We start from the raw sequence: 25,292 nt of genomic DNA on the forward strand, positions 1-25,292 counted from the left end.
CGCTTTCCTTGCTGATGAGTATTTTTCCAAGCTATGGACTGGGAAGCAGACACTGTTTTATTTAAGTCATTCCTCAAGAAAGACTAGATTTAAATTCTGTAAGTCCCTATACATGGTTAATACTTTCAAAGAAATAGGACATACTAAGACAGAACCTCAGTTTATGTAAACTTTTGTAATTTCTTTAATGCAAGAATTTTTACTAACTCAGGATTTGGCCTAATGCCCATATCCTCTAAGAGATTAACATAAGAACGGCTATACTAACTCAGGTCAGCAGGCCACTTAACACTAGTGTCCTGCTTTCATCAATGGTTAGTAGGACACTTAGGGAAAGAATGAAGAAACAGAATGATCCTTAGCTGGCTTTCAACAATCAACGGTTTCAGATCCTCCTGACTAGAAGTTGTATGTGGATCACTCCATGAAATAGCTATTACTATCTAAGGGCTCATTGTTTCTCCCTTATGCTCAGGAGAGTCATCATTTTCTGATCAGCAAATGGTTAGAAATCAATAGAACAGATTATATCACAGAATGGTTGAGGTTGGAAGGGACCTCTGGAGATCATCTAGTCCAAACCCCCTGCTCAAGCAGGGTCACCTACAGCACGTTGCACAGGATCGCATCCAGGCGGGTTTTGAATATCTCCAGAGAAGGAGACTCCACCACCTCTCTGGGCAACCTGTTCCACTGCGCTGTCACCCTCACAGTGAAGAAGTTTTTCCTCATGTTCAGATGGAACTGCCTGTGTTTCAGTTTGTGCCCATTGCCTCGCGTCCTGTCGCTCAGCACCACTGAAAAGAGTCTGGTCCCACCCTCTCGACACCCTCCCTTCAGATACTTGTACACATTGATAAGATCTCCTCTCAGCCTTCTCTTCTCCAGGCTAAACAGGCCCAGCTCTCTCAGTCTTTCCTCATAAGAGAGATGCTCCAGTTCACTAATCATCTTCGTAGCCCTTCGCTGGACTTGCTCCAGTAGTGCCACATACCTCTTGTACTGAGGAGCCCAGAACTGGACACAGTACTCCAGATGTATATGAATGAAATTACATAAATGTTTGAAAGTCTAGGCCAGTACAGCGAAGCTTTCTGAATTTTGCTATGTCCACCGCCCTTCTGGGTTCTCATCTCCTCCTCAAGTCAGCTGCTCTCATGCCATCTTCTTGAGTTTGTGCCTACCGATGACAGCTGGTCATAAATGACTGAAATACAAGTCCTTAAAAGTTGATAGAACTGTGTTTCCAACAGCATGTACTCTGGGAGGAAACCTAGAATATAGGGGCTCTTGGAAATGCTTTGTTCATAGAGAAATTCACAGAAATGGAGGCATGGCTAAGTGGAGGAGGACTGGGCAGCAAGGGCTTAGAGATAAGAACAGGAGAATACAAAAGGAGTGATTATGGGTGTGACTAGAGTGAAGTAAAACCAGTAAAAATGGAAAATAGGAGAGAGGTGCAGAGCCAAAAGCCATACAACAAAAGGTTTTGTAGACAGTATAAGATCTCATTTGATGAAGCATAGTCTTGCATTGAGCTCTTAATAATTAAACATATTTTGAACTGCTTCCCTATTTTTCATATAATGTAGGTTTCTTCTGTCAACTCTTGATTTTCACAAGAGCTGTTGACACTACTAGTGCAATGTTTTACTATAGTCGTTTCCATTCTGGATTTCAAAATCTGCACTTTAGGTTCTTACTTATCATCCTGATGTAAATTTAGAGATAAAATTTGAATAGAAAGTGAAGAGGTCATACTACTAATCTGCTTTTCATTCTCATTTTAGGATAGAAATACCTTTCTGCTTTTCATTCTCCATTCAGGACAGAAATACCTTTATTTAAATGCAATCACATAAAGACATAAAACATTTAATAGGACTGATCTAAAATTTTTTCTTAAAATGAGATAACAATGCTTGATAGAAAGATTTTAAGAAACAAAAAGAATAACATGGCACATTCGCATATGGATTAATAAAACTCCCAATGAAATTATTATCAGGCTTGTAGCTTTGCTAATCTGCCAATGCCCAATTCAAAGCCTTCAAAATACAACCTCTGCTTTTTATTTATCAGTAGTAGCATCGCAACATTTTGTTTCTGATATCACACTACTGGCATGAGAAACCACTGAACTGCTAAAGGTTGCACACAACAGACAACTCACTTTATCCTCTGTTTAGTTATTTATTTATACCTTTTCTAAGTGAGGGCAAGGTGAATATAATATACTGTCATCCCAATCTGGTCAGATTTTACCCTCTGCCCAAGTAAAAATGTCTCCAAAAATGCAAAATAGTTGTTTTCTGTAGGAAAACCACAGTGTCTAAATTCAGAAAAAAAGACAGGTTAATCCCAAAAGGTATTTCTCTGTGAAGTCTTATAAGCCTTGATGACTTTACGGACACTAAAGTTTTCAAATAAATTTAACAGTGAAGTAGTAAATGTAATAAAAAGCTTCCTTTCCATATGCTTACTTTGAAATATTTGTTAATTTCTTATATTTACCTCTTTACTTAAATGCCAGGCATTTCATTTCCAAATATGCATGATGAGTTGCATTTTCTCAAGATACATTGTGGCCAAGCACTTATGCTAGTCAGCAAAAGCAGCAAGAAAAGTCATAAAAAGTGCAATTTGACACATGCATTCACAGACACAGCTGGACTTTAATTAGATTGTGCAGAGTATTGCCCCCACACAACCTTACAGCTTTTGGACTAGAAGAGGTATTCCTTTACAATTTGCTTTATCACACCTCCATTTAATTATGTCATTTACACTGTTTTTAACTGAGAAGAGAATATGTGTACTACTGTGTACTAGCTACAGATAAAGCAAATACACAGTTGTCCACTCCACTCCATTTAGATTCACACTGATTCTTAACACAACTCAAATGCTTTCTGTAAATCTCATAGACAGTTTTTAATTTCCCCTTTATGTGAGAATCCCTGACAGGTAGATTGCTAACACTTCTGGACTTTTCTCCTGCCTAGCATTTTCATTACCAAGACAAAGGGCTCCGGAGTTGGTACTAAATCTGGATTGGTGCTAATGGACTTTTGCTTCCTGCTTAGAGTTCACATTTGAACTTTCTTGAATTTAAACATTAAAAATACATGATAAATTTAAAACTATAAGATATTAAATACATGCCTTGTGGCTACGGCACCTGAATAGGTTTCAGAATATCTGCGTTCTACAGCTAGACTGACCATACTTACTTAGAATATATATTCCTTAGGAAAAATATCCTATGAATCACTTAATATACTTTTACAACTGCTATGGAAGTCCCACAATGCACCACTTGTGGTTTCATAGCAATGAAGAGCTTAAATATTCATCCACTTTAATGTGAATTAGCAACATGCTGTTTCTTCTTATTTAAATCATTTAGCTTTTGAATACATAATGGAATTTCAAAGAATTTACCAGTAAATAGCATGATCAGCATGTGAATAACATTTAAAAAAAAGAAAAACATAAGAAATTCAGCACTGAACAATTTGTTGGTGTCAGTAATGAAGTGATGCAGATGCCATAGATTCAAACTTACTAAAACCTTACATAGAGACTTTCTTAGCATTTTAAGCTGTTTCTTTTTTTTTGGGGGGGGGGTATTTTTGTTTGTTTGTTTATTTGGGAGTTTTTTTTTTTTTTTTGCTGTATTCCTGACTACTGAGAGATCCCCTTTCAGTAAAATAAAAGCTGACAGAAAATATTGTCATTCACAGGATTCCACAGAGATCTACTGTCTTCCAAACTGAAGCAATCTCCAAGTGACAGTTTTGAAAGTTGTGGAAATTCATTAAAATAAGACAATTCTTGGATTAATTTGGGAAGTAGAACGTTAACATCTAGCTATCACAAGAGAAGAAACTTTGATTATGGAAAATAGCACTAAATATGCCATAAATCCTACTTATTTACTTTAAAAGACAATTTTCCCAATAGGAAAATCAGGCATGATTGTGAAATAAACGGGGCAGAAGGAAACTATAGATAATCAGGATGACAGCTCAGGTTAGCAAATTTGTGCAGTTCCAGTGTGGATCATCCGTGTTTGCTCAGAATCTCTCAGTGCTGGAAACTTGGGTCTAGAACATGATTTCCTTCTAGACAAGAATAACTTTAAGAGCTCCAGGCATAGCTGTTTACACATATGTGCCTACAGACATGCTAGGTGTGAAAACCTTTATATTGAGGTGGGATCTAGGAATCAATCTAGTTGTTTAAACTTGGGTGTCCAGTGCTATTTGAGATATCTTTTGGAGACAGATCTTTGGAGACAGATTTTTGCTCTGTGGATGGACTTCCTAGGTTTAGATGCCTCAGAAGTAAGGTAGGTGCAAGGTAGATGACTTTCTGCTCCATCTTCTGAGTATGCACAGCTCACGACATTAAATAATGAGTTGAATTAATCCATTGACTATGAAAACATAAACACTTAACACATTGGCACCTACTTACATCTAGACAAGTATATTTATGGATCTTAATCTTGACACGGATCTTCTCAATTGTCCATATATGGATGTCCAGTACCATTCTGACACCCTACCAGTAACTGGCAGATACAATACAGACCCTACAAAGGAACCATGACCTTCTAAAGTGGCAACTGGAGATAAACCAGGATATGCGAGGGCATCCAGTATAGCATTAGATGACTATGTGTGGGGAAACTGAAGAGTGGTCCAAGAGATAACATTAAGGAAGTGCATGGATGAATAGGACTAAGAAGTCCTAGAAATTTCCTCAGTCCTACATCGCAAAACTTTTCATTTCCTTCCTTGCTGCTCTGGATGACCCATACAGACATAATGGGTATCCAGCTTCGCGTTTGTATAAAATGATGAAATAATTATTTTGTATTTTCAATTAAATGAAAATTCTGATATGAGAATCTGTGGTAAATGCTTAGAACAGATTTATTCTAAGATATTCGTACATCTGGCATTCTAAGTGTAGTACAGTAGAGTTAAATGCATATTCTTAAAGACAGAATCATAGCAGTTTTGCCCACAGAACAGGTAGGATGAGATTCCGTTCTCCTACATCTGATTTAGTCACCCTCCAGGCTTCCTTTACAGTCAATGTAGATAAGCTATTCCAAGGCTTGATTCATTTGATCTATTCAGACATCTACTTTTGAATGAGACTAATTGCATTTTACACTGCCTAGATCTCCATTGACTATAAAGGGATCCGAGGGCAACAAGCTCAGATAGAGACATCTGCACTGTATGAATTCCACACATTATGATAAATGCAAATAAGAAGCATGTACTGAGTCCCCCATTTGCAATATTCTTGGCTGCAAAAACACCCCTGTACTTACTATTTTAGATAGACTAGCATATCCTCCCAGTTCTCCACTGAACAGGGAAGAAGCACCAGCTAGAGAAGTAGAAGTAAACAGTATGAATGATTTTCTCAGGGTCTCAGGAAGAGTTCATAGGTTCTTTTTCATTCTCACAGACATGTGCCTAAGCTAGCAGTATACACTTCACTCTGTTGTGAAGTTAATTAATGTTTGCAAACCACTAAAATCCTTAGGCAAAAGGTGATCTAGAAACGTGAAGTATTGTTATTGTTGTTATTATGGAGTTTGACTTTGGCCCTGACTTTGCCTATTCATGCTACCTAGCTGTAGTCAGATAAGGTCACAATAAACCTCAGATTCCCACACTGTATGCATTTGAGGTTCATAAAACTGGAGTGACATTTCAGTAACAGAAGGCTCTGACTCAATAAAGATCTATTAGACGTGACTTGCTAATCATGGTCCTACCTACTAGGATGTTGGTTCATCAGAACCAAAGATTTCGTGAGACACTGAAGAAGTACAAAGCAGGGAATTGTTTGGACTTAAGTGAAAACCTTGAGTAACATTTATAGGTGAAGACAAGAGAGAGAGATGGTTTACGGGAATGGGACACTTCAGTTGATGGACTAGTAGGTTCTCATATATACATGACAACAAATTTCTGAGTTGCCATAGGCAAATAATCAAACAAGAAAATTATGTTATATTAATATTCAATCTTCGGTAAGGTGTAATTCAACTCACAGATCTACAATACCCAAACTGAGGTGTCTACAGTTAACAAAATGCCTTCTAAGCCCTATCTATTACAGTCAACAGGGACATTGAGAGCTCAATCCAGTTGCTCCCATACCGGTGTCTAGTGTCATTGGAGATGCTCTTGGGTATCCTACCTAACCTCCAGCTGCCACTTCAGAAGAGCACATATCCTCTGTAGGTCCTGCAACATATGTTTTAAGCCATTCAAATGTCTCAGATAACCTAGAACATCTGAAATGCCAACGGGATACCTCTGTTTATTGCACACACAATGGCTGATCACCTGAATTGGTCTGTTGCCTATGCTCTACAGCTTAGACACATAGGGCTTGAGTTAGCTGCATAAATGCAGGTGTCTAATGCCTTTTGAGAATACCTAGTTACTCAAGAGCCTTCCATGAGGCTGGGAGAGATTACACAGGACCTAAGAAAGACTGGAGTCCTTCTAACCTGCTAGCTGAGGGCCATACAGGCTCTCTAGAGGATGAAAAAGTTGATTTTCTAATTAAAGAAAAAAATCAGGAATCTATTATAAAGCTTTTTGAGTAGAGAACCACCAAATTTGATTTGTTTTGACAGGACAACAGCGAAGGCTTTACATTTAAGTGTGAACATATTCTACTGAGAATGATAAACTCAGTAGGAGTACAATGATTTATAAGAGTTTTATATGGAACAGTGCCAACATCATCCATTTTGTTTTTTTAGGTATTCCAAGTCTTCACACATGGAACGTGTGTTGGCATAATCTTTTACTTTTACATATAAAAAAATAAAAAGTCTTAGTCTGAATCTTTCCAATCATTCTCAGTTGAAACTTTCTAACATCGACTCAGTTTGAGAGAAACTTTGTATCAATTCCAAAAATAGTTGTTCGTAGATTTGTAAAACAGAACTTTACATCCTTTGAAACCCCATATTAAAGACTTCCTTTAAATAAAAATGATTTAAAAAAGCTTTGTAAATTATCAGATGTATCTGCTACTGACAAAAATAATGGATATGTATACAATGGATTCTAGTAATTTATCACTTTCATGTCAGCAGGAAGTATATTATTTGACTGAACACACAGTGTCAGTGGCAATTTTCTCTTTAACGTTGGAATGGTCAGCAGCAGTTCCAACAAACAAAAATACCAAAACAAGTCCAGCTGAAGTCAAAATGCATAACAAATATTTTTACTTTAAAAGACTTTTCAGTACCACTTATAATTCATTTTTTACTTTTTTTTAACTTTGGGATAAGTTAAAGTATAAAGGTAGCACACTACTGTGTTGCCGCTTCTGAAATTGATAGCAGAATCAACCAAGTAAATACAGAACACGTAAGTTCCGAGAATAGTACAGATGGAATTGATGTTTCCAGGTCACTATAGAGTTCTCCACTTTTTAGCATTATGAAACCAAGAAGACAACTATCTAAAACCAAAAAATCTTCATGTTAAGAGGACCAACTTTGGGATCAAAGTTCCCCTGTTCAAATGTAGCTGGTAAGGGAATACAAACACCTGGTTTTTACCTGACTATCCTTGGTGGCTAAACTTCGCTTACCAATCTTTGAAGCCTGCTATTATAAGTAGACACTTTCACTTCTGCCTTACATTCCTGAATTCTTAACTGTACTCAATTTCTTTACCCATCTACTTTTCTTAAGGCCAAAATATTTTATACATCTGATATTTTTATGTGCTTAACTACAGGGAGCAATTAGAATGCTGAGACTTCCTGGATACTAACATTTAAAGCTTTTATCACAAGGGAGAAGGAGCACATCACGTACTCATAAGAAATAGAATCATTACCAACAACTGCTATTCCAAATGTTCCAAATAAGCTCCAGATACACCTTTTTTTTCTTCTTAATCTCCTGTTGCTCAGCAAAGGATAAAATCACTAAGCATCTCAGAACACCAGGCAAAAATATATACTGGAGAAAAAAAAAACAACAACACAAACCCTGCTCCTATGGAAGTACCCTAAATCAGACTTTTTCTGCTGAAAAACAAGGATGTGTACGCAGGACATACAACTCAAAGTTAAGGTAATATTATGATATAGTTTTCCACTTGCCATAGAAGAGAATTCAATACATGATAATAGTGTGTTCAATTGCAGTCTTACACTAATGCAAATCAGATATTTTAGATGTCTTTATTCATAGGGGCTGATTTTAAAAGCATCTTTAGCAACAGTGAGAAACTGAGATTAAACAGATTCATTCCTTCAAGACCTATTTAACCGTATGTCCAGAATTCTATGGGAATATATCCAAAAAGAGACTAGCTGTAGATTTCCCAGATGGAATTCATCATATCAACATATACATCTTTTATTATAGAAACCCACATCTGAGCCAATCATCCTAGGCTCCTGTGTTGAGATAGCGGGCACTTTTCAGGATTGAATTACCCCGTAGAAGTGCCCATCTGACCCCACTCACTATACAGGGAAGCAAGAGTTACAGTAACTAGTAGTTACTGTTCAGATAGAAATAACTTCAACATACACATTTAACCAAATGAATCTCATGTCCAATGACAAAAGTCTCAAAGAAAAATTAGAGTCCATTTGACCATAATTTCTCTCTGCTTTAAAATCAGGATCACAAAAGCATGTAAAATATATCAAATACTGTGAGAAATAACAGATGTAAGTTATGAAAAGGAACTAATATTTTTCATCAAGATTCACAGAATTTGCTAGGCAACACTTCCTAGTACTGTATGTATGGGATTGGAATTATCCACAGATATAAGTAATATTACTATTTATTCCAGAAAATACTTAATACATCAAATGAAAGAACCAACAACATCAGAACTCTGATTGTGAGACAAGAGGCAGCAGAGAGAGACCGCTAGAAGCAAAGCTGGAAAGGAAGAGCTGCACTAATTTTTATAGAGAATTAAAAGCACACCTCTGCTTGAAAATCAAATCAATTCCAAGAAGTTTGACTGTGAGAGTAGGGGCAGAGGAAAGGTGTGTTTTCTGTCAGGTGACAGTGCTGTTGTGAGGCAACAGTGTTGTTTTACACACACCAGAGCCTGGAGGGCTAGACTGTGCAGTATCAGTGCAGAGGAGCTTGTAACAGCACAAGTGAGAGGGACAAATCAGGATTTTACGGGCACCTGACTTCAGAGTGGCTACACAGATCAAGCTTAGAAAGATTTCCTGACACACACATGGAAGTCGGGGTGAATAAGATCAAGGATTATTTGCAATAGGGACCCTGGGGAAGAAAGGGAAGTCTGGAATAAAGGAGGATGAACCAAATGTGCAGCTGTTATTTATTGATATGCCTTCAAAGGACTTAAGTGCAAGAAGGTTTTGCTGTTGTTGTTTTCTTTAATAAGGTATTTGTTTTACAAAAGGGAGATATTAGCTATTAGATAATAAAGGTTGCCACGCCAGCCCAGACACATATGATAAATACTGAGGATCACTGGACTTTTTTTGCTCACTTAAGCCTAACCTTATATTTAATAGTCTTATTGATTTCATTTAGACCAAAAATAATTTCATCTTCAGAAGCAGTATTTAAAATAGATCATGCATTGCCAGCTCTTTCAAAGGAAATTTCTAAAAATGATCAAAAAGCACACACGGCTCTGTGCTGGATAAACACTGAACAAAACCTGTCTCCTTTTCTTTTTCAGTCATTTCTTGAGATCAGCAAAGAAGAGTGCTGACTGTGATGTTCCCAAAACACAGCAACCTGAAGGGACAGCAGTGTCCAGGCAGCAGGCACGGTGGCGGCGGCAGGCACAGCCCTCTGTCCGGGCCCCCATAGCAAGTTTTAGAGCTTGAAATTGCCGTTTGGTAGTGAAAAACTATATGCTTCTTAGTGTTAGCATGGCCTGAAAATGGCATTTTCCAAGGAGAAGGCACATTTCCCCAGCCAAGGCCTTTCTCTTTCTTCAGATTTCACCAATGCCATGGAAGGAATGGCCCCAAATATTTCAGTAATTCCTGCTGTGCAGGACTGCTGAGGCAGCTGGCAGTGAGTCCACACAGAGACGGGCAGCTCACAGACACCACAGAAAAACACATTTGCCCACTTGGCAGACAATCCCCAGTCCGTCACAAGCCCAAAGGTGGCAGGCTCACAGGCGCAGGGCCAGTCACGCGATGGCAACCCATGCAGCATGGCCTTGAGCTTGGATGCCTGGCACACCTTCAGCATTTTATGGGGATGCTATAAAAGAAAGGTGACTAAAACGTTTGGGTGCAGTAGTTTGGTGGTGCTCTCTTTTTAGTCACCACTAAACCTATATCCTAGCCCAGTGTTTTGGGTTATTTTGCTAGTTTAACAAGAGCAAGAACAGAAGGAAAACGCTGTTTCCAAGTCAAGGAATTTCATCTTTTTTCCATTATACTACAAATATGAATGTGTATTATTTGCTTGCATACGCTATAGTTGAGCTAAAAATACAGCTCCTCTTGTAACAAACCTTAGTTCTTTACATGACTTGAAAATGCCCATATACTCACTCTCTGCCCAGTTTAGACAATTATTTTTGTTAAGCACATTTAGCAGAAAGGGCTAATCTATTTGAGTCACTCTTTCCGCATAAAGCTACAATGAAACAAATGGAAGTATGACACAGCCCAAACATAATCCTAAAGTCAACAGCACTGCTCATGGGGAGGCACATGCTTAAGGATTCCTGAGCGAATCAGGGCCTAAAAACCCAGATTTGCATTCAGTGGCAAATGCCTTCTTATTCACATTTAATTCAAGTGGCTGAATTCTAACATTTCAAATATTTGCGATGGCTAGATTTCAGTGGTAAGTAGCCTAATTTGTGAAAACTAAATACAAATAAACTGAAGTCTGAGCAACTGAAAGCTCGAATTTGCATGCAGGCAGCACAATGTTCTCCAGTCATATCAGGAGAGCATTCTTCTGTGTGCTCATTTGTTATATCAAATAATAAAGATGAATATATTTAAACCTCTAGGATCAGTTAACTTTAAATTTGTTTTCGCTGTGAAGTTGTTTTCATCAAAGCCAATGCTTTCAGTTAGGTGCAGCCTTTTAAACGGCTACCTTTGCTGTGACAGAAACACCTCCCTGGGGCAGGATCCAGTTGCTTGCAAACAGGCGTCTAGTGTCATCTGAGAAGCCTTGACATACCCAAGTTTGGCAGATATGCAGCAAGTTGGTATATGTGGCACAGGGCCTTCAGGAGACCCCTCTGGAGCAGTGGCTGAAGGCCAAAGTGTGACCCTTAGAGGGCCTGAAACGCCTCCAGGCTATGGTGCCAGGGACGCGGCCTCCGTCCGACTGGCAAGGGCGGCTGCCACGCGCCGCGGCACCTCCAGCGGCACTGGGCCGTGACGGGCCAGTCTCCAGCGCAGGCCAGTCCTGCCAAAATACTCCCTCGTGTCAAAAATGAGAACTTCCCCTTCACCCTCAGAGTGATTCAGATGACGCCAAAGCAAGTGCAGACACTCAAAACAAACTGCTAGCGCAGACAAGAAAGCCTGCAGTTTTCACGGGACCCACGCCATAAATGCAAGTATGGACTTCAGCCCTCTGAAATGCCTTCTACTGCACCAAGAAACCAAACGAAGGCCCAGATTCCTGCAGGAACACAGGTGGAATGTGTTTTTAAGTGAACTCACAAATATATCACTTCAGCAACAGCTGAAATTTCCAATTAGTCTGTTGAAAAGGTCTGTAGGAAAAATAAGCAGTGGAAGTGTTGTTAACTTATCATGATAAGTTAACAGCAACATCATTGTTGTTACCTGTTTATACATGCAACATTCCAGGAAATTCTTTCAATTCATTTTTGAGTAAAAATATAGGTTTCGAATCGTGCATGAGAAAGAAAAATATTTTCTGAAAAACCCGTAAGTGATATCATATCATATTTCAATTTTTACAGGACTCCAGCCTATCACATTTTACTCTCTTAATTCAGGAGAGTTTTCCCATACACTTAGAAACAATTAAGTGTCTCCATATGGAAAAAAAGTGGAATTATTACTAATTTCATCTTCATAATGACCGTACTAATACTAATTTGCTATTGCTCCATATTAACTTGTTAATTCTACCTTGTCTTGTGAATTTCAACTGTTTTATTTTATTATGTTTTAGTCACTTCTTTTATTTATTTTTTTTTCCTATGGAAATATTTAAATTACTGTTAAAATATCTGTGAAATCTAAGGATACTAAAGATCTACAAAAGTTACTGCTAAGGCTGCAGTCTTAACTCTTTCTCCACTCTCCTTTGTGGACAGGTATTTAAATGCTTTGGTATAATCACAATCTATTGCTTTTATAAAAAGTTTATTTTTTAATAAATTTGCAGTATATGGGTTTTCATAGCATTGTGTTAAAAGATATGAAAAATCAGTCAACTAAGAACACCATAAAATCCTCTAGACCAAACCACACAGTATTAGTAGTTATAATCAAAAAATAGGAATACTTGAAGGTAATGAAAATTTTCATACATGCAGTTTTAAAGGAAACACATCAAGAAGTTTTCACTGAGTAATATTTTCAGCGTGTCCCTCATTTGTTCTTGACCGGAACATCTCGCATGAACATACATTGCTGTTCATCTTGGTACTTCTTGCAGTTCTTCTTTCAGATGAGATTTTGTTGTTGATGGTGACTACAGGAGCTGCACATATTTGCAAAGGGAGGACACGGCTGGAGAAGTTGTTTTTATGTTTTGCTCTGACAAAGTGAAGATAAATGATGATGCTGATGTCTTTCAGAAGAGAGTTCACACAGGAAGAGCCTGGCTGCCACGAATACTTTGTTCCTTGTGCTCCAAATTCAGAAATGAGAAAACTTTGTTCCATTGGTCAAGCTTTGTGGTAAGCCATAATAACCAACGAGATATTTCTTCAGGGTAAATAGGACCAGCCCCATGAAAGATGTCAAAAGAGAGAGGCACATTTATCATTATTCATCACTAGCTGGAATTATGGAGCAGAAAAGTATGAATGGTATCATGCTTTCTTGCAGTAAATGACTTCCTGATTTTTGAACCAGTTAGCCTGTTTTATGGTAAACTAATTTCCAAGTAAAGAACACTAGAAACTCAGCCTGACCGCTACCTCACAATCTGAGGCTCATCAAAACATTTTTATATATTAACATGCATTATTTGATGCTGAAGAAGGTTCTACAACCTGCACAGGTTTACCTTGCACACATAAAAATATTGAAGTTTGCAAGTCTTTAAGATCTTTTCACTGGTCTTCCTATTAGATTCAGACACTTTCATCTGTATCTTTGATGCTTTGCCTCCTTTTCTTCTAGTCCCAAGCAATATATCACAATGCTTCCTAAAATCCTTCCATAATATTTTCTGCTCTGGCTGCTTTTCTAACCTTAACATAGGCTTACTCTAACATGTGACCTTTTAGCTGATATATTGCAACATTAAGTAAACGGAAATACAAACATTAACATGATAAGCTTTACCTGTAGCACTGATCTTGCAAGCAGGTAAGCAAAATTTTGTTTTTCAACATTGTAATCAAAATGTAAGTCTTCACACATTCTCTAGTTTCCTGGATATCACATTTAGCAGTTTGATAAGTTTCAGTGTCCATGTATGTGCTGTGTAGCAACAGATGGAAAATTATCATAACATTTTAAACAAAATTTCATCAAAGCCAGTAAGAATTCCACCAAGTTTTTAAAATAATGAAATATAATTTAAAGAAATTAATAAACAGATGGAAAAGATGATTTTAAAGCAAGCTAAAGAAATGCATTTATCATCTCCATAAAAAACTGCAAAGAAAAATAAAATGTATTTTATTGCTTGGGTACACAACAAAATAGCAGTTTATTTACAAAGAGATGCCAGGCAAGTTCCTGAAAAAGAGTCTGAATATAATACAGCTCTGTGGAAGGATCTTTTATATTTAATTGATCAAAAAAAGTATTCCATGGTCTGGTATACACTGAAGTTCTTGGATTTATATTTTCACTTTCTGCACCATTTGTAGAACTGCAATTCATGACAATTTTACAAAGTAAATGAAATAGAAATTCACAAGGAATCAATGGGAGACCTGACTTTGGTTAGCAAAGAAAGTATGCTTTAAAATGAGTAAACACTAAAATGAGTATCTGAGAGTAGAATTTTGCTTTATAACAGAAGTCTTTTGAATGACTTCCACCTTAAAAAGGACCTGCCTGGGCTAAAAGATAACGATATTAATGTATCATATCAGACATTTACTAAGGCATGTACAATCGCCAAAAAGCACCAGAAAACAAAAATATTATTTTGAAATATAGTAGTTAGTAAGAGGAGGAATGAAATGCATGGCAAAAAGAGAAGAAAACTCAAAAACAATATCAAGTAACATTACTGCACTATAAATGATCTCAAGAATGAACACATTGCTAAAGATGATCATTCGCTGGTTGATCTAAAGATATTTCCTCTGATTTATGTAACCTTTAACAATTTATTTTGGCCCTTGGAAGAAAAAGAGATGCACTTTGGGAAGCATCTAAAATTAATGTAACATTTCTTAATTTGAAAAGAATTATAAGAAACCTTCAAAATATTGAATTTAACTATTTAGTTCAATTACAATGCTTTAATCATCTGTTTCATTATTTTCAAAGGTCAAAATACATTTCTTTGAATTCATAATGTAGTACACAACTTTCTAAGTCTTATTGCAGTTCAAATCTTGAAGTGTATTAAATAGTCCAAGTTTTCCTCAGGGAGGTCAGTGTTATATAAGCATGTATTAATTTACAGAGGTAGGAACGAGGCTGAAAAACAATGCAGTGACAAAGCAGCTTTCTCTTTTAGAAATATCATATACATTAAGATTTTGAAGTAGTAAAATTTGAAATTACCATTTTTTAGAAGTGTAATCAAATTACTTTTATACTTCATGTTAATAATATTATTATAAGAGAATGGGATATCCTAATTAATTATATCCCCCTTCAACTTTATCAAAATTTCTTTTAAGACAGCTCACATTTCATACTCACCTCTTGCATAATCAATAAAAAGTGAGATACATGAAGATGGGATATGTTATAAAGTAAAATGCATTTCAGGAAAGACAGCAAAAGTAATGTTACACTTTCAGATGCTCTGCTGCATTTTCTGTGTAAAATGCTGTAAAGTGGTCTCTGCAGATACTTGTGACAAAAACCCTCTAATCTACAAGTCATAATATATTGCAGTTTTAAATAAACTATATGCTGTGAAGGAACCATGCCTAGGCTATGTGTAACATTTTGACTCCTTAGCCTACTAAAACTTATGGAAGAAAACAGTAGTCCTGCTTATCCATTTGAATTTCAGCAAGAAGATAGCAAACTAATTTCTGAACACATGATTTTGCTACTTCCTGTATAACTGCTAAGAAAACATTACATACATTAGGTATTTTTAAAGCAAGTCTCTTCAATATCAGAGTTATTCTCTTAAATCCAATAATCTGTCTAAAATTGAAAATTAATTTTTGATACTTGAGGCATGAATACAAACTACAGTAACTATTCCTAAATGGCACTACTTGTAAACAGACAAGTGTTTGATGTGCATATGTGCAACATTTAGAATGAAAATAAAAATCAAATTGCAATGTATAACTGCAACACTTAACACAGTAACATTTTTAAAAATGTGTTACCTTTAAGTAAAACACTATGGCAAAGATAAACCTGAAACAGAGTCGGCCACAAAACAGGCCAGACGCTGGATGATAAAGCCACAAGTTGCCAGCAAAGAAAAGATAAAGTTAGTCTCATGTTCCACAGCTGGAAAGAGCTAGAAACATCAGAGAGGCCTGAATTTTACTTCACAGGAAAGGTGAACCTTGTGTCATTCTTGCCAATGGGAGCCCAAAGTCTTCCCAGCTAGAGGATATTAATACTCTTTACTTACAGAACATCTTCTTGCTACATAATATCTCCATGCCCCAATTTGAAAAGACAAATAATTATTGTGAAGCCTACATATTATTTCCTCTACATCATGTTAAAACGAGGAAGACTGTTTAAGGGAGTAATAGAGAAGTCACACAGATGTACAAATTTTTCAAGAAAGTTAACTTCAGTTTCTTTTCTGGTGTAAAAAAAAAAAAAGGCCCAGATTCCTACTGTAGCTTCAACTACAAAGGATTTGAAAACCTGAGAGATCAAAGGAAGAAAAGCAAGCTATGCCCCGCTTTCTGCCTATCAGGGAAGATGATCGTTCTCAGTCGCTAAAATGAAAGAATTTGTTCATTTAAGGTGAAATCTGTTGCCGTGCAGAGGATACAAAGTAGGCCTTGCACTGATTCTCTTTGGAGAGAATTTCACTTCACATGAATGAAGCAGAAGTGTCATCTTTTCCTCTTACTTTGACTCTGTTTAAACAAATTCAACTGAGTAAGAGTGTTTATATTCTGTAGTTTTACATCCCAACAACTTATTAAGCCGTAAATCAATAAGGTGAGAGTGGAAGATCCTCTGGGTGTTGGGTTTTTTTCCTCCTTTTTTCCCCCCATTTATAGATCACCATAAGAGAGTAAATGGTGTAGTAACTTCTTGAGATTCTTTCTCTACTGCCTGCCATTCAGGGGGGAAAACAGGGTCAAAAATAACCTCCCACTTGCGGCTATTGAAGCTATTTGTTCTGTGCTATTTTTATGGGCTACTTGTGAAGCTAGAAAGAAAGCGTGAAAACTGGGAAGATCTTTCCACTCCTCACCACCAATAAAACATGCAACAATACAGAAATACATTTCTGTATCCCTGCAGCTACATGAGCTCTAAAAATGACAATGCACTGGTGAAACGGCTTGGACAAAGCTTCCTAAAACGCTAAGTTGATTATCTGCATCATTAATAATACTGGATACAGTTTCTATAAAAAGTCACCAGACTATCCAATTGCAAGATTATCAGAATTGCTGGACAGTTTGATGATATTTTATGATATGTAATTTATATAATATTATTAGGACATTAAAAAGTTTTAAACTGCAAGTCACTGTCAAGAAGGAAAGAACCACAGCAATCTAGTTCAGTTGACCTCCTAGGCATGAAAACAAATCTAGTGTAGGAAATCAACTTATTAAAAAAACCTTGCATGTTCAGGGCAATTATATTCCAGACAAGCTTAAACAATTAATTTGCATGCTCACCCACCCCTAGAGCTTATCGAAAATACAGTATCATAACTCTTTCTAAATTAAAAGATAAAAAGAAAGAAAATAAGGAAATAGGTCAAAAAATGCTTTGAATCTTCATTCTCAGTACTGACCTGTTGCCTCTTCAGGGTACTGCAGGAGAGTTTTCACTCTGAAAGGCAGCATGCCAGACGCTGACGGCTGCTGCATCAGCCTCACAGCTTCCACAGTGAAATATGCATCAGACACCCTAAACGACCACTACACAAGAGACCAGTGTCCAGTACTTCCTAAATTTGTATCTTTTTTTATGCTTTCCTTTCTAGCTCTGTTTCCAACTGTTTTATCAAGACAACCTTTAAGTTTGCTAGATTAAAACTTACTTTGCAACAACTCTTTCAGTGTTCAAACTGAACTCAGATCAGTCTGACAAACCTCTCTTCTTTCCTTTGAGGTGACAAATTTACATTTGAAAGAGGGTATTCAAGAGGGGGGATACAAGATCAAGAGTGATGGACGGATTCTGGGTGAGAAGGAGCACGTATGAAGGACCCAAGAAAGGGAGATATTGGCAGATAGAAAGTTCTCGTGTATACTTCTTGTATTACCTGTACATATGTACAACCTGCATCTCCAAATTACAGGTTTTACCATTTTTGATTTATGTAGCTATTTGACCATATTTTTTGATCCATTTCATTATTGCCAATTCGTCTGCTTTGTTAGACATAGACGTAACAACATCTGCTGAAGAAAACAGATACTGATTCCCTTTGTGATATAAAAGCCTCTAGCTACGGAACACCTACTCTATCTCAGCTGACTGCAAGCATATATTACATTTATTGCCAAAAGTGGGGGGAAAAAAGTATTTTTAAATAGGAGGAATATATGCTTATAAAACCACAAAATAACTCAGAGGGCTGAAAGCTAACACCATATTGGAAGGATTTTGTTGTTTATTTTTCAAAACTGGCAGGGACAGAGAAACGTGAAAAACATAGAATGAAAACGTGTAGCAAATGAGTAACTTTTATGTACAAAAACAGTGTTTAAGAAACCACAGTGAGAAAAAAGTGAGACCAAATGTATGAGCATGAGCAGAAACATTAATTGAGAAATCTAACTGCAATGCTTCCCATCCTCTCATCACAACTGTGTACTAAATACATAAACCGCTACCTGACATTTCCTGAATAAATATAATAGGAAAAGTACTTATTTTACTTTAATGAATCATTTTGGCCCCTATGACAGAAATTAGCTGTGGTGATGCATAATCTCTTTCAGGAAATATAATTCTCTAATGGAGATATTTATGGAATGAAATATGAGAAGTTGTGGTCTCGGTCAGGTCTACTTTAAAAGGGATTCTGATTCATCCATGCCTGCTTCTATTTACATTTGATCATAGCTGTTGACATACTGTATCTGCCATGCATAGATGTATTTCTCTACTAGAGGTAAGAAAGCCATATGGTTTGTGGATGCCTATGAATTTTTGCAAGGCAAGTTGAACTTTTTTTTTTTCCTGTAGTTATTCAAACAAAACTACCCATTTAACAAGCATAATATTTTAGATTCAGATGGGATACTTTGGTCCATATATTATATTTCTAAGAACTGAAATTATCCCTTAAATACAATCATAATTGATGAACTAACATTAACTTTCTGCATTAGTGACACTCAGTCCTCTGTTTACCATGCATGGTTAAACAAACTAATTCACTGTAGCGAGGAACTGAAGCAGCTAATAAGAATTGTCTTGTTCATGCAGTAAAACTGAAGCAGCTGTTTTTGTTTGATTGATGTAGCTTGAAAGGGCCCCCTGATGGTACACCTTTGAAAAAACAAGGGTTTATTTCAATGTTCTATTACCAAAACTACTCACAGGATTATCATAGCTATACAGGGAAATTGCTTCGACTATGTGTAATTGCAAATGGGGGGGGGGGGGGGGAATGTTCCTGGCTATTAAAGACAGATGCAAAATAACATTTTCCCACCTTTGCTAAGCACCACAGAAACGATCTCATAAATTATTCCAATTTTCATAATTTCCTCGGATAAAGTTCTCGATCAAGCTGAAATTTAGTCATTAAGACAGCATTTATGAATACTTTCTATCAGACCATCCACTGTCAAAATAAAATGCTGCGACTGTGAAGTGGCAACTTGACCAGGATGGTCAACAGTCAGGGAAACCTATAGAGACTATCGTGTGCGTAGGATGCTACCTGGTGTTACAACACAGTGAAAATTGAATACTCAAGCATTTCTCAGGATCAGGTAGAAGGACTGTTCAGGTATCATACCTGCTAATTAATATTAACTTACTTTATACATTGGACCTTACCAGAATACAATTATTAGTTAACCATAATGGACATTGAGGTGCACAACACTTTTTAGAAGTCCTGATTTCATAAGTTTTTGTTTTAATAGCTTGCTATAACCAACAATATCACCTCTAATACTGGTGGGATTTTTCCCTACGTAAATGTGAAATCACGATCCCATTAAGTCATTAGGAAAATTACCACAGATTCAGCGAAGTATGGATTCCACCGCACAAGTCGACATTACAAACACACAACACATTCTCCTCAATGTCTCTGCCAAGCAGTCTTTGTTTGCTGGTTCTTAAGTGCTCGTTTAAAGCATGTATGCCTCCATTCTTAGTATAATTAAAAATTATACCAAATATTAAAATAATTTTCAAAGAGGGCCTAAAAATTTTAAAAAGGTAACCAAGAGGTATGCGTTGCATTGTTCTAATGGAAACTGGATATATGTGTAACTAGAAGCAAATATCACTTTATAGTACTAAAATGAAAAGCTAAAAATAATCAAACTTATTTCACAGCCCCAGTTTTTACTTCATGTTTAACTGAACAATGGCATAATAAATGCATTCTTTAACTTAGAAATATTATGTCACATCACACAGGGTCTGACTATTGCACTCAGACTTAAATCTCCAATGCATAACATTCTAATTCATGAAATTGCTAAACATCTTCTGATTCCATTTCAAGCAGATACTAGACATCTTGAAAAGTAAGCCAAATAATTTGGGGGGCACACGACCTTTTAAATAAAAAAGATAAAATCTGGTTAACACTGTAAAAATCGCTACACCCAGTAAAATTTAAACTTGCAAATTTGAAAGAAAATGCTTTGTGTAATCCATCTGAAAATGACTTTTGAAAAAATAATTGCTATATTGCTAAAAGCACAGAAACATAAAACTTCTACTATTCCTATTTTATCTATTTTCCAGATAAAACACAAAGATGAAATGGAAGCTGATATATAATGCAGCCATCTTAAATACATTCACATTATAAAATAATATCTTCACCTGCTCTACACCATAGTCACTTTTTTACATTAATCCAGTACAATTAACACGCTCCCCTGACATATCCTAAACTATGCTAAAAAGGATTCAGCTTCTCTGACCCCATGCCAGATTTCTCAGTCATCTGCACTTGGATTTACTAGTCATGTCCAAGAGACACTTCCATCTAGAAGCACGCTTGCTTCCAGTCAGGTACTACTCCATAACCAACTTAAAGTATTCAGTATTTCGAATTTTGTTAGCGCTCCATTTCTGGAGCTACTCTGAAGTACACAGAAATATATACAAAACACTCCAACAATTAGAAGAGCACTTCAGTTTCACAGCCTAGTTCTCGGGCTCACATCACCTAGAGTGATTGGAGCACCTGATTTTGTTTTAAGTGCTTTAAATTGGAGGACATTCAAGCATCACCTCCGCCCAAGACCCATTAAACCAGTGTAAACCTGTAACAAAACACCAACGGAAACAGACAACAAAAGATTTATAGCTAAAGATTAAAAACCTCTTGAAGTTTTAGGGAAGTTGAATCTGAACCACTTAGATGTGCATTTACAAGTAAACACCAAGCTGCAGGATACCGAAAGCGCTATAAAACTGGGGCACTAACAGTGTACGAAGTAGGTTACGAAGACGGACGAAAGGCCGGCAGTAAGAGAAATCACCCTTTGGCATTTCTGCCGGCGGGACCGCTGCCCGCGCCGCCCTGCGCCGAGCCGCGCCGGGGCCCCCCGAGGCGGCGGGGCCGCGCGCAGCGGCCGCGCCCGCGGGGCGCCGCGCGGGCCGCGCTCCGCCGGCAGCGTGCTCCGACCCGGGAGGCGGGCGCGGGAGGGAAGGGAGCTGCGGTTTGGTATTTTTATTTTTGCCCGCTATTGCACAGGATCCCGGACGCGCCCCACGAAGCCGGCTGCAAATACGGCCCTCTCCGCGGGGTCCCGGCCGCCCCCGCGGAGCGGAGCGGTGCGGGCAGCCCCACCGCGCTGCGCTGGCGGGAGCCGCCCGCCGCCCGCGCTCCCCCGGCGCTCTCCGCTGCCCGGGGCGGCGGGAGCCAGGCGTGCGCGCCCGCGGACACACGGCTGCGAGCCGCGGCGCCGGCCGCCGAGTTTCCGCGCGGCGCCGCTCCCTGCGCGGAGCCGCCGCGCGGCACGGACGAGGCGCGGCACGGAGCGGCAGTGGCCGCGAGCGCCGCGCTCCCCCCGCGCAGGGGCAACAGCCCCTCGGAGCGGCCGCGCTGCTGCCCGGCGGGGGCGGACGGCAGGGCCGGGCCGGGCTCAGGGCTGTGGGAAGCCGCGGAGCGGCCCTGTCCCGCGGACGGACCGCGTCCCCCCCGCCGTCGCCTCCGCGGTTTGACACCGCGGGGGGAAGGAGAGGGGGAGGCGGGGGACGGTGGGGTCACCTCTCCCCCGTCGTTTCTCGGCTCCCTCCTCACGGAGCAGCCCTAAACTCGCTCCCTCAAGACTGAAATCGCCGCTGCCGCAGCCCTGCGCGCAGGCGGCCGCGCCGCCCCGCCGTGACCCGCGGCTGCTCCCTCCGGCCCCACCGGCCGCCCCGGGCCCCGGCGCGTCGCCTGCCCCGGCCCCGCGGCGTGCGCCGCCGCGCTCCGGCAGCCGTCCCGCGCGGGCCGCGCCGAGCGCCGCGACGGGCGGCCGCCAGCTCCGCGCCCACTCGCGGCGGGCACCGCCGACGGGCGGCGGGCGCGCTCTCGGCCCGCGCCGCCGTTCCGCTCCGCTCCGGCGTCCCGACGGCTCCGGCCCCAGCAGCGGGCCCCGCGGCCCCCGCCACCGCCGCCCGGCCTCGCGGGCGCAGCCCCGACGCCCCGCGCCCGCCGGGCGACCCGGCCCGACGGCGGCCCCCGCCCGCCCCTTACCTTTTTCAGCGCTGACATATCAGCGTGCGGCGCGGAGCGGGGCGGTGCGGGCGGCTCGCGGGGCGGCTCAGGCGGACGCGGCGCCCGGGCGGGAGCGGCAGCGGCAGCGGGAGGCGGAGGAGCGGCGCGTGCACCGCATTACCCCGCGCTCCCCGCGCGCTGCCGCCAGGGCTGCCTGCCGCGCTCGCCGCTCGCGGACACCCCCGCGCGCGCAGCGGCGGCGCCCGCCGGCTCTGCGCAGCCGCGCTCCCCCTGCCGGCACCCGCGGGCGCAGCGCAGGACGGCAGCCCGTGGCGGGCGGCGCGGCAGGGGCGGGGCCGGGCGGCGCGGTCACGCCCCTCCACCGCCTCCGCCAATGGCGTGCCTCCCGCCCGCTGATCGACAGGCCCGGCGGAGAGCCGGAAGGAGGGCGAGCGCCGAGCTCCTGGCGTCGAGGGACGCCTCGGAGGGGGCTGCCGGGGGAGCTGCGCGCCCGGGGCGATGGCCCTGAGCAGGAGGGAAGGTAAGGCAGTGCGGGGCGAGGTGGGTGTGCCGCCGCGGCTGCTCCTTCGGGCTGGCGACGGAGGGCGGTGAGCGGCCTTGGCTCTGTGGCCCGGATGGGGGTGGGAGTCGTTAACGGTCCCTCGCGCGGCGGTTTAACGGTCGGGGGGCGCGGCCGCCCGCGGCGGAGGAGCGTTTTTGGCCGGGAGGAGCGCGCTGTTGTGGCCGCGCTCAGCGGCGGCGCAGGGCTCCTGTGTCCACCTCCTCGGCGCCCTTGCCGGCCGCTGTGGGTGGGGGGGAGAGCGGGAAGCCGAGGGCCGCGCCGGGGAGTGGGTGCGGGGGTGTTGTTCGCGGGATCTTGCGGTGATGGTGTGTGGGGAGGCGGGGAGCAGTCAGGTTGGCAAGGGGCGCGTAGAATATAATTAGTTCTTTAATCACAAGTTATTTTAAAATGAACGCCCTTTTCTTTAGGATGCACGTGTGTATGCGCTCTTGCTGACTGTGACCATATAGTTTGGCTTATTCAAAGTGTGTTAGCACAATTCTGAAATAGGCAAGGCAATTTGTTTGCAAAAAAATTTGTTTTCCTAATCCAAGCAGAATTTTGGTCTGTTTTATTATACTTTTTGCTTTATAAGACATGGGCTTGACCAAGAATAGCATAATAATACAAATAGAGGTGTTTGCTAAGTGATATCTTATTCTCTGAGAGGTTTTGAGTAGGGCTGAGCTATAAGAGAGTGAAATGCTTACTTTCTGTAATGACTTTCTGGTTGTTTTTTTCCAAACACTTTCAGCATCTTGAAATGTGAATCCTTCCTGTAAGGATGAGAATGTGAGAATATGACTGAGCACCAAGGGTTGATGTATAGGCTATTTGCTAGCTGACTGCAAGTAGTTAGTGGTAGGAAGTTTTGAAGGGAGTATAAAACTGAAGCAGTAGTCTCTGAGTTTAGATGCAGCTCCATTGCAGGTAATATAGATGGATGATGGAGTAACTGTTTTGCACATAGTGTAGACTGCCCTTGACAGAAGGTGGAGAAGTGCACACTGATGTCTTGTGGGAGAAAGTTAGTGAGTTGGGAAGGGTGAGTTTCTTCACTTGTAAACTGGTGACTCTAGGGCTGAGAGCAGGGAAAGCAAATTCCAAAGTACTCAGTTTAAAACTATAGGTCAAATAAAGAACCACTTGTTTCTGTGCAAGTGAAAGAGAAGGCTAAAATGATCATGCCACATGAGTGTCTGTACAGTATAAAGTTAGAAACCACTAATGTTTTCTTCAGCCATCTCTAAGGATTGAATGATTGTTGCTAATATTAAGAGTGGGAAGAAACTAGAGCAAGGAATACAAGGAGGATGGGATGTCATGCAGTCACCATGGGATGTAAATAGAGGATGAAATAAGAAGACTGGAAGAGATCACAACCTTGCTCTGCTGTTGTTGATAGCATATGTGGAAACAGTTGACTTGTGAATCTGCAGACAAAAAATAATACGTGTGTCAGAGAAGAGCTGAAAAAGAAAGTTCAGATACTGCTTCTAAGGTTTTTTTTGGTCCAATATATAGGAGAAGGTAGAAGATGCTTCAGATGGATTTTGTCCACATTACAAAGGAAAACCCAAGTTTTTAATTTTGTATTGAACTGGGCCATAACTGGTCTATAGTTTGGAGATTGTAGGGCTAACCTTCATTGAAGAAAAAATCTAAATAGCTAAAAGACAGGAAGTTAGCAGTACAAATAAGTGAAATGTATTTAAGGTTTGATTTGCCAGGAATGAGTTGGACAGCTGTAACTGAGAAAGTGCAAAGTTTTTATTTATTTTTGGTTGCTCATACACTGATGCTAAGTAACAGGCTAGATGAACTAGCAGATCTCATTGATATGTATTACTCATGGGATGTTTACCCCCACTGAGCCATTGAATTCACAGTTCATAAGCATCATCAACTGTATCTTTAAAGCCGTATTCCCCACTCCTTTTTTCTTGAATGTCTGTGTAGTTCCAAGGTAACACTGTCTCAACTGTCTTAACGCTCTGTGTAGAGCCTTTAAGATGATGTTTGAGATGATGCTCGGATGATGAGCCTGATGTTCCAGCTACTAAAGGGTAGAATTAAGATATTGGTGTAGGTATACACTGTTGACCTTAACTGCTGATAGAAAGCACTGCTACAGAAGTTGCTATGCAACACAAAGGGTAATGTAGTAGTACTACAGGAGATTTCCTGTTTGAGAGATTATACTGGAAATCAAATGTGGTCAACTGAAAGTCATCAACAACAATAACAAAAGATTTTAAACAATGTAGAGTGTTGCATCAAGGAATGCTATTTTGCCTCTTT

At 40.4% G+C, this 25,292-nt stretch overlaps 2 protein-coding genes across 13 annotated transcripts in view; one reads left to right on the plus strand and one right to left on the minus strand.

Moving 5' to 3' along the window:
- The window catches only part of DLGAP2 (DLG associated protein 2), a 467,774-nt gene extending 445,118 nt beyond the window's left edge, over nucleotides 1-22,656 (minus strand). For 2 of the 4 annotated variants that reach the window (XR_010883823.1, XR_010883825.1), the window contains exon 1: nucleotides 22,469-22,496. Coding sequence is in view for 1 of the 4 variants with exons in the window: in XM_067294229.1 (XP_067150330.1) it covers nucleotides 22,469-22,486 (18 nt within the window). In the remaining 3 variants the exon portion in view is untranslated. Of the gene's footprint in view, nucleotides 1-22,468 lie in introns of all 4 variants that reach the window. The other 2 variants (XR_010883824.1, XM_067294229.1) reach the window with 2 other exon arrangements.
- A 209-nt stretch (nucleotides 22,657-22,865) lies between these two features.
- The window catches only part of ERICH1 (glutamate rich 1), a 110,824-nt gene continuing 108,397 nt past the window's right edge, over nucleotides 22,866-25,292 (plus strand). For all 9 annotated transcript variants that reach the window (XR_010883830.1, XR_010883831.1, XR_010883826.1 and 6 more), the window contains exon 1: nucleotides 22,866-22,970. Coding sequence is in view for 2 of the 9 variants with exons in the window: in XM_067294231.1 (XP_067150332.1) it covers nucleotides 22,949-22,970 (22 nt within the window). In the remaining 7 variants the exon portion in view is untranslated. The remainder of the gene's footprint in view (nucleotides 22,971-25,292) is intronic.

This window comes from Apteryx mantelli, chromosome 3, assembly GCF_036417845.1.
Source record: "Apteryx mantelli isolate bAptMan1 chromosome 3, bAptMan1.hap1, whole genome shotgun sequence".
Lineage (NCBI taxonomy): Eukaryota > Metazoa > Chordata > Aves > Apterygiformes > Apterygidae > Apteryx > Apteryx mantelli.